This window comes from Notothenia coriiceps, unplaced genomic scaffold (assembly GCF_000735185.1).
Source record: "Notothenia coriiceps isolate Sejong01 unplaced genomic scaffold, NC01 NC01_scaffold00000339, whole genome shotgun sequence".
Classification (NCBI taxonomy): Eukaryota; Metazoa; Chordata; class Actinopteri; order Perciformes; family Nototheniidae; genus Notothenia; species Notothenia coriiceps.
This window is the reverse complement of record NW_011333040.1, coordinates 236,843-246,842: the sequence shown is the minus strand read 5'-3', so window position 1 is coordinate 246,842 and position 10,000 is coordinate 236,843. Positions and strand designations below refer to the sequence as shown.

General features: G+C 37.1%; 1 protein-coding gene across 2 annotated transcripts in view; it reads left to right on the top strand.

Moving 5' to 3' along the window:
• Positions 1-1,662: 1,662 nt before the first annotated feature.
• The window catches only part of LOC104941921 (E3 ubiquitin-protein ligase RBBP6-like), a 15,259-nt gene continuing 6,921 nt past the window's right edge, over positions 1,663-10,000 (top strand). Inside the window, exons 1-7 of one of the 2 annotated variants that reach the window (XM_010767093.1) lie at positions 1,663-2,174; positions 3,767-3,869; positions 5,515-5,563; positions 8,328-8,372; positions 8,497-8,579; positions 8,725-8,821; positions 9,405-9,544. In XM_010767093.1, coding sequence (XP_010765395.1) covers positions 2,009-2,174; positions 3,767-3,869; positions 5,515-5,563; positions 8,328-8,372; positions 8,497-8,579; positions 8,725-8,821; positions 9,405-9,544 — 683 coding nt within the window. In that variant the 5' untranslated portion in view covers positions 1,663-2,008. Of the gene's footprint in view, positions 2,175-2,392; positions 2,487-3,766; positions 3,870-5,514; positions 5,564-8,327; positions 8,373-8,496; positions 8,580-8,724; positions 8,822-9,404; positions 9,545-10,000 lie in introns of those variants that run through there. The other variant, XM_010767101.1, reaches the window with a different exon arrangement.

Sequence of the window (10,000 nt, the reverse complement as noted above, 5' to 3'; positions counted from 1 at the left end):
GTATTGAGGTTTTGAAGTAATGACTGCAAAATCCGTTTTTTGTCCAATCCTGTTCTACTTTCTATCAAATTCTAATTTTTGCAGTTTGATTTTTGAACCAAATAAACAACAAACAATGATTTTAATTGATCATTAATTTTCTTAGGTGCCAGGTGGACTTTGTAACATTTTAAAAGAGCCAGGATTTACCTCTTTTTTACAGTCTTAATGCTAAGCTAACACACATTCTAGCTTTACCTTCATGTTCACAGTACAGACATCACATTTGTTATCAATTTATCTCGAAGATAAATGTCAAAAATATTGGCTTACATTTCTAAAATATCAAAGAAATGCGTCAATAGTGGGAAATGTAATTGTTCATGCCAAGAAATCAACTTATCAAGATTGTAAGTGATGATATGAAGAATTGGTATTTCAGGCGGTCCAAATTGAATTAAATCCAACTATAGCCTAATGGATTTTTATAATGATTTGAAGCATTAGTTTGTCGCTGTGGCCTAATCAGACCCACTGACTGTAATGCAAAATGTCAACGGCATTCTCATTCTCTGTAAAGAAACCTGAATGGAGATGAGGTTTGTATGTAGGCTATATAGTCAAATGAAACAAAGATGTATTTCACTTACAATAAAAGGCATATTTAAATATCTACGGGTCCAAACGTGTCAGCATATGCACATTTAAGACTGACCGCACACTGCAGCACAGCTCAACACACACACACACACACACACACACACACACACACACACACACACACACACACACACACACACACACACACACACACACACACACACACACACACACACACACACACACACATGCAGTTATCATCATAAATAACACTTTGTCGCCATCTATTGGAGACATTAGGCTTCACAGGAAACAGGACTGCAGTCAACCTTTAACTTGATTTGAAAATGATTGTATTAAAACAACTTGTTCTGTGGTCCTTTAACGTAGACTGTTTGGCTTCTTAGACTCCCTACAATGCAGTTTAGCGGGGAAAAAACAATATCAAGCCATCAAATCTCCACAGAAAAAGTTGTTTAAGTGAAAGCCATTGTTACTTAATCTTCTTTATTAGGTGTGAATCTGTTTCTCTTTGCGCCAGGCTGCCTGGTGTCCCCTGAGTTCAAACCATAGGGTTCAAACCAGACTGTAAACAGGTGCACAGGAGGCAAGATGCTGCCTTCAGGTATAGGGAGGAAAATTGCAAATCTCTAAATCCAAAAAATGTGCAGTCAAGTGCAGGCATGATGTCAGACAAAATTGAGTTTTAGACACCATTACAAATGTTTCTGTAAGGGAGTTTGTTTAGTTCGACTTATACCCAATAATAACGTATACTGCAAATATAACAGTAAACAAACATAATTAAATTTTTCTTGGCCGCCGAGTATGACGTGGATACATTTAAAGTACTGAAAATAACAAAACATCTGATGCATAAGAAATGCACTGAAGACAAATGCAGTTGAAACAAATAACAGTTTATTGAAGCACAAAGCGAATTTAGCAGTTAACAATAACTTTCAACCTTACAGGATATTATTAGGCATTAACATTTTCGCAATAATAACTTTGAAACTTAAAAGTCTGCGTTTGAGTGGATCCCCTGAACGCAGCATCAGCTGGTGCAGCACCGTGCTGACGAGCCGTTGCTTGTGGAAACAGCTGGTAGTTTCTGTCAGCTTTGCTTCATAGCCGCATTGGGAGGAATAAAAGTTCACATTTGACTGAAAACTGACGGAGTGTGGTTGGTTTTGAGTCACTGCTGCTTTTTCACCAGGCACCGGGACATGTCATCCTGTGAAAGCCACTTTAACGGGGACTTTTTAATCACCGACGGAGCTTATTATTAGACGCTCTACGCACCGGTGCTAACGCTAGTGAACGTTGGCTAACTTTCTCTACTCCCATAGCAACTAGCACAGGTGTTCCGTTGGACTAACCGTCGGTTTTCTGACAGTGTAGGGCGAGGTTTCTGCTTCACCTCAGCATGACTCATGTTCATTATAAATTCTCCTCTAAACTCAGCTACGACACGGTGGTTTTTGACGGCCTGCATGTCACGCTGAGGGACCTGAAGAGGCAGATCATGGGCAGGGAGAAGCTCCGAGCCGGGGACTGCGACCTGCAGATCACCAACGCACAGAATAAAGAAGGTAATAAATAGCATGGTAGTGTGTGTGTGTGTGTGTGTGTGGGGGGGGTGGGGATAACGCTGTGTTTATCCTGGAGGTTTTGAACTTTGGAAGAAAACACGTGGTCCAGTTGTGACAGCTGTGCGGTTAGAGGGGGCTGCGTCATGTCTTTTAGTTTGACAGGGGGTCCAAGAAAAGTCAAACAAAAAGGGCTCTAATGTGAATGAGCTGTGGTGTAAAAGTAACTAAGTAGATTTACGACTACTATTTACTAAGTACTGTAGGCTACTAAAGTGCACATTTGAGGGACTGACTCCTTACTACAATTCAGAGGTAAGTAGTGTACTTTTACTACACCACATTTACCAATAGCTAGAGTTACTTTGCAGATTTGGATTCATAATCTGAAATATAATCAACACTTAAATAAGACTTAAGTTACACCCTGAGTAAATTCACAAGCTACCCTGCAGTATACAAAGTCATTAAAACTAGCTACACATTTACCAGCTGTGTGATAACACTTTAATGCATCAATAATTATAATCAAAACATATCGTATATATTATTCTGAAATGTGCCATTTTGCATAATGAGTACTTTAATTAAGGTGCCAATACTTTTTCTACTTTTCCTTGAGTAACATTTTTATTGCAGGACTTTTACTTCTCACAGAGTATTCCTGCACTCTGGTACTCCTACTTTTACTTAAGTACAAGATCTGAGTACCTTCAAACATGTGGTTCAGGGTTGACAGCTGTGCGTCATGTCTTTTAGTTTGACAGGGGATCCAAAAAAAAGTCAAAGCAAGAACAGAAAGGGCTCTAATGAATGGGCCGCATTCCTGCTGCATTCAGGCCTCGTGTCATTAATTACATTACATGGCATGGTGATGGGGGATCAGCAGGTCACGTATATGTCCCGAGAGAGATGTGGGTAAAAATAGAATAAGTGGGGTAGGACCAAAGACTAGTCATGACCAAAAGTCAAGACACACACACACACTGATTCAAATGAATCATCAGTGGTAAACGTTAAACTCAATAATTCAAGTAGAGAAAAAGAGTGACATGCAGATAAAACCTGATTATCATCTATGAATGATAAGAATCACTTCAGTGTGTGACCAATATCCTGCAGATAAACTCATAAACTCTTCATATTCTGAGTAATGTGTTTCCACTGAAAGCACAAGCCAGAGGACAAAAAAGGTTAAGATGTTATGTAAGAGTTTACAGACATGTTTATTAAAAGTGAAGTAAAATCGAAAAGAAAGAGCATCATGCTTTTATAGGAAGGATTTTCAGGCTTGTTGCATCGGATGTCAGTCTTATAAAAGTGCTGTGTCATGCAGACTGGTTTTCTGAAGGATATAAAGGGACTCAATACTTGTTTAATTCACAAGTTAAACCAGTTTACCATGTACAAATGAATATAAAGTATTTATTATCCTGTGTCGAAATGTGAATAATCATAATAACGCTTAATTTACTGTAATGTAACTATTTTGCTAACGAGTCATTTTTTTTTTTTTTAAAAAAGCAAAAAAGCCAATGATGTTAAAACAAAACAATCCAACTAAAACTCTCACGTTCTCCACCGCTCCCTCTCAGAGTTCACAGATGACGATGTTTCGATCCCCAAAGGCTCCTCCGTCATCGTCAGGAGAATCCCCATCGTCGGAGGAAAGCCAAACTCAAGCAAGACCCGCAACCTGTAAGTGTCAAAACGTTTTCCCATAGCTGAAGTCCTGCACTAATATTATTGTAGATATCCCTAACAATCCATACGGCATACGAGATACCTTTTTAATGTAAGTTCACTCTTTAAAGGACTCCACCAAGATACTCAGATATAGATAAATAACATTTGAGTGAGTATTGAAGCTATTAGTTGATACATTGATTTGTTTATTAGTTCTTATAACAAATATTTTGTTCATGCTAGTGGCAGAAACTGCTGTTTTCAGCCTCTATCATATGTAAATTATGTCTGGCTTTTCTCTGTTTCTTCTTCAGGTTTTTGACCGACAATAAAATATTTAATACATCACCTTTGACATTGACAAATTTGGACGGACATTTTCCCCTTTTTTCTGAGACTATAGACCGAACAATAAACAAACAAAATAATATCCAGATCAATCGCTAATGAAAATAATCAGCCCTAGTAAATATGGCACAGGCGCTAATACCAGATCATGTAGACCCTAAGCAGTATAAAAGTAGATTGCAGGTTAACAAAATATAGGAAAGGCCTTTGTTGTGTTTTTGAGTAGAAATGTGTCTGATCACAGTGGTGAAGAAAGAAATGCTATAAACATGATCGCGATGATTAATACCTAAATCTTTCAGTTATAGTCGAATGTGGATTACACTGGGTTATTGCGTAACACTTCCATGACAAAATATGCTCACAGTAAAAAGGGAAAGAGTAGAACTCCATGTAACTCCAGGGTGACGTTCCCAGGGATTACCCAGATATTAGTCGGGCTTTGACAGGACAGCCAGCAGTGTGTGGGGTTTGTGCTTGGAAAGCAGGAAAGACCTCACTGGAACAGACTGGCGGTCATGTGATTAGCCCCGTCAGCAGCACCATGCAGACGGGTGGAGAATAATGAGAGCTACAGAGGTGCAACGCCACCCACAAGACTGAATGCAGCAAATCAATTCTCCACGTGCACGGGCAGACTGACATTTACTCATTTGACTTAACTGAGTCATTTTAAAGGCGTTTACAAAGTACACCCAAACCCTTAATTTAAACTCAATGAAAATGTACTGTTAAAATAAACAGTTGTGAGTAATTATCTTGCCATTTATCGGTCAGTTTATTGTAGCGAGGATTGTTTGTTTTATTGTTCAGTAAACTAGGTCAACTTTTAAAGTCTTGATGACACTGAGATCTCATAGAAATAACCGACAAACAGTCAAAGTTTCTTTGAAGAAAAATATTATATTTCTTTGGCTAATCAACTCATGTTTTAACATGTTCATATCATTCAAGTTTATATCTTGTTTAGGAGAATTTTGGGTATGTAGGAAATCACCACCTGGAGTGAAACCATTAATCCCACACTGCAAAGATCTTAGGCGACACAATACTACTTTGTTAGGTTAAAGGGAAAGATGTTATTTTAGTTATGTTAAAATAAGTTGACTTGTTTTTAACCCAAACCTGGGCGAAAGGCCTCTGTGTTTTCACCTTTAAAACTTTAGAGTCTTTAGAAAGTATTAATTGAGTGATTCCCTTTTTTTGTTGTGATATAGATATGTTGTTCTATATATTTCAGTTCTAATCTTTGGTTGTTTTACTATGTGAAGGACAGCTGTTTTGAAATGAATGTATTGTTCTGTTTCAGTGAGCGATTTGACATCCAGAATAACAACGCCTTTGGAGCCTTCAAAGCAGTACGTAACTCAACCCTAATCCCACCGCACCTCTTCACCCACAGCTCCACTAAACACACGTAGTTGTTAAAAATGGCCTCATATCTCTGCTTGAACATAAGCAGGAACAAATGAAACCTAAATCAAAAACGTGAAGCCTCTTTTCGCAGTTTCCCTTCTTGTTGCAAAGAGGAAGTAGTGTGCTTGTCAGGATTTCATTTACAGAGAGACACTGATCTTATAGAAATCATATTTTAGAATGAATTAATACATTTGCAGTTAGACTAGAATAGAATAGAAATCAACAATGAACCATTAGGGAAAGTGTATTTGCTCTCCAACACAGCAACGTGTTATTTAACACGTTGCTGTGTCACCTCGACATCACCACTATCTATCTGTGGGGGGGGGGGTGCAGCGCAGCTCGGGCGGGTCAAACTTTATCCTGCAGGCCAGCTACTCACAGCTGATAACCCTAACTGATTTTTTAAGAGCTGCTCTGTCTACAACCACTGTTCAGTTGCCAAGGAAGACGTATGCAGATGCTTTACTCAAGTTAAAGTAACAAAACACCAGTATCCAAATAGTAAAAGTCCTATAAAATAAAATCCATATCCAAAGTTGCTTTGTGGTATAACGGTACATACATAAATATAGTAAGAGAAATAAACATTTAACTAGAGCAACTATAGAAATATAATAAAACTTTTCTCAAACATAAGACAATGCGTAGAACACATACAATAAATATATGACTAATTACTGTGAAACTGTGTACAGTACTTCTCAATTAAAAGTATTTAGCAGTTTTAAAATGTGCCTTTTTTTTTATACCTGCTTACACTTGAGTCAAGTTACACTTTTAATTTAGTTTTTTTATTTAGTGTATTGGATCTAATTCGGTCCCAAGATATGACTGAACCCACTGAATTATTAAATCTGTCCAAATAAAACATTATTATACCTAAATCTACAGAATAAGTGAGCAGATGCCCTACATGTTGTATCATTAACAGCCACCAAACTCTTATCATCCAATAAAGAACTTAATGTATTGAAAGTTTGCTTGTTTTGAAATAGAAATTCAACACTAACTACTAACTCCCTTACAACAGGATAAAACCGGTTTATTATTAATGCTGGATTTACAGTGTTTCAGATTGAGCTCATAAGCAGAGCCTCTCTTTAACCCATTCCTCATAAAGACCCAGTGGTGCACCGTTGTTATTGTGTGCAGTGCCAGTTGTGTTTTTAATCCTGTCCACTAACTCAAACACTTTTCCAAAGCTCTTCACTTGAAGTAGTTTGCACTGACCTGATTCTCTCTGGTTTCTCAATAGCAGAAGTGTCTGTTGGACTACAAAACGTTTTTTATACTTTTGTGTTTTTTCTGCCAATAAAGATAAAGTTGTTTGTATGAATCTGTCTTATGTATTGATTATGTGTTTGACTTACTTCCATATTATTTCTGATTGATCTTTAAAATCTTGTATCCACATTTTCCATGTCAAGTAAAGACAAATGAAACTGAACTTTTACATATACAGGAATGCAGCAATTTTAATGGTGGATAATATAACATAGATGGTGGGGTCAAAAAAGAAACCTTGGAAAAACAATGAACATCAAATTAGCAAAGGAAAATAAATCCTGACTTATACCCCCATTTCTCTCAAACTTCCAAAAGACTCAATCCTACATTTCCCATAATGCAACTTGATATATTTGATTACTGCCATTTACAATCTGATATAGCGCCGTCATTATATAACCTTGTATATAAGAGAAAAACAATTGCGTGTAGATGTGAAGTGGCAACTTTAAGTTTTAAAGTACATTACGTTTATGATTTATAATGTGTTTGTATATTTGGCTCGTGTGAAGTTGGTCAAATCTATGTAGTGACACTACTCTGTGAATATAGAGATCAGTAGTTAAAAACGTGGACCCGACTGTACCGTTTATGTTGTAATTTGGGAATGTTATTTCTTGTTAAAAAAAAAAGAAGTTTACATTACTTTGGGCTAAATGCTAATATCAGCATGCTAACATGTGAATGTTTCAAAGGAGCAATGTTTACCCTGTCCTCTCAGTTAGCATCAGAATCAGAATACCTTTATTAGTCCCACAGAGGGGAAATTTGCAACAGAGGGGAAATTTGCAGCATAGCCTGTTAGCAAATTGTAATTTAGGCCTAGACACAGCTGAGGCTGAAGGTGATTTGTTAGAGTTGGAGATTTCATTACTAGACACATTTACATTTTTAATACTAGATTTTAAATCAAGGGATCACCAACGTTATTATGGTTCATCCTTTTGGGGACAATTCAATACCTATTACTGGACAAACTTGGGTGATGGAGGAGGGCATTACTTTCATCCGACAAAATGACAATTCCTAGAGCGCATTATTATGTTCAGAGTTACTAGAAATAGCAGGAGCTGCTGAGTCAGTAATCCTGGGATCAGAACAGACATTTATTATCCACTCTGTATGAAAATCACTGCTGGATTCTGGTGTACATTTGATCTCGGCTCAAACTGTTATTAAAGTAAAGTTATGACACACAGCAGCTACTTTCTCCATGGAGTAAATCCTCAAAGGTAGCAGGGGTAAAGCGTTAACAACAGTAGGACAACAAGTTATTATTTTGGAGTTTCTTTGTGTTTTTTCTTTTTTTTTTACAATATAAAAACCCAATTTTCTCAATCCTTTCGAACACATGTAACCTGGAGGCTCTAATCGCTTCACCAGTGAAAGTGATTATGTGTTTAATTCTAACAGATGGATGACCTAAATTCTTCCAGAGCCTTACCCCTTTTCTCCAAGGTATACTCTCTTTTCTTTTGTTAAATATTTATTCTGGTTCAAGTGAGTCAGCTTCCTCTTTGACCTGCGTGTGTTGTGTGTTGTGTGTGTGTTGTGTGTGTGTTGTGTGTGTGTGCACATGCAGATGGCTAACCTGGCTGATGTGGAAGGGTCAGAGGAGGATAAGATCAGAGTTATGATGAATCAGACGGGCTATGACCCCACAAAGTGAGTCACCTCAGTTATGTTTTAATCTCTTAAATTCTGTGTCAACATGTCTTAACTTTACTCTTGACTTCCATTACTCAACTTGATCTTCTTTCCATCTTTTCCATCCATCCTTATCTCATTCTCTTGCTCTTTCTCTCTCTAGTTACAGCAAGAAGCCTGTTACTGTGCTACCTGCGAACTACACCTGTTATCGCTGTCAAGGAAGTGGACACCACATCAGGAATTGTCCAAGCACAGCGGTAAGAGCAAGTACTCGGGTCTTTTTATCAACTAAAAGTAGTAATACTGCAGTGTAGAAATACTCACTTAAGTATTAAAAGTGCCAAAACTGGAAGTACTCATTATGCAGAATGACCAATAAATATGATATCACTGGATTATAATGTGTTCTTCATTGTTATTTTAACCACCTTTAATCACTCTTTTAACTTTCATCCTAATCCATAATAGTATATCCTTATTGTTTTGTATGTTGTAGGCCTATTTATAATATGAACCGGCAATGTAACTTATCAATAAAAGGAGTACAAGTACAGTATGTGCTTACAATTGTAGTGTAATAGATGAAAAAAGTAGCATATAAAAAAAATACTAAAGGATACTAAGTCAAGTTCAAATACCCTACAATTAAACTTGAATACAGTACCTAAGTAAATGTGTGTTTGTCTTTATATTTCACATATCCAGTATTTATTTTAGAAACGTATGTGTTGTTGTTGTTAGCATGTGTCTGTGTGCACTGTATGCTAAGGGCTAGCTAGCATGTACTTAGTTATTGACTGTAAACCCTAGCACTAAATGTTGACGTGTGTTTGAAAGCAGGATAAAAGCCAGGAAGCCCCTGTGAAACTAAAGAAAAGTTCAGGCATCCCTCGCTCCTTCATGATGGAAGTGGACGATCCCTCCGTAAAGGGAGCCATGCTGACCAGCTGTGGACGTTACGCGGTTCCTACAATAGACGCGTGAGACAGAATAGTCTATGTTTGAGTGTTCTTTGTTTTAAAAGATTGGCTTGACAATTTATTTATATAAGAGTTATATAAGCAAATTAAAACGGCTCATGTCTGTGTGTCTAATGTACATGCAGCCAGCTGCCTGTTAGCTTAGCATCAAGACTGGAAATAGGGAAAAACTGCTAGCTTCTTTTCTTATTTATTTTTTTCCCCATCTTAAACTTGAAGCACAAAAAACTTTAGGTGTTGCCTTATATACATACTTCCCTTCTTTCCCTTTAACTGTTATGGTCACTTGTAAAGAAAGTATTGCACTAATCTTAGGCTCTATCCCAAACATTATTAATGGTAATTGTATTGACAATTCTTTATATATTTTTTAAGGTCTGTGTAATTGAAAAATGAATGATACTTTACTCTGCAGTTGCAAGTGTTCATTTCCATTTGTGTGACAAAAACGTTTTT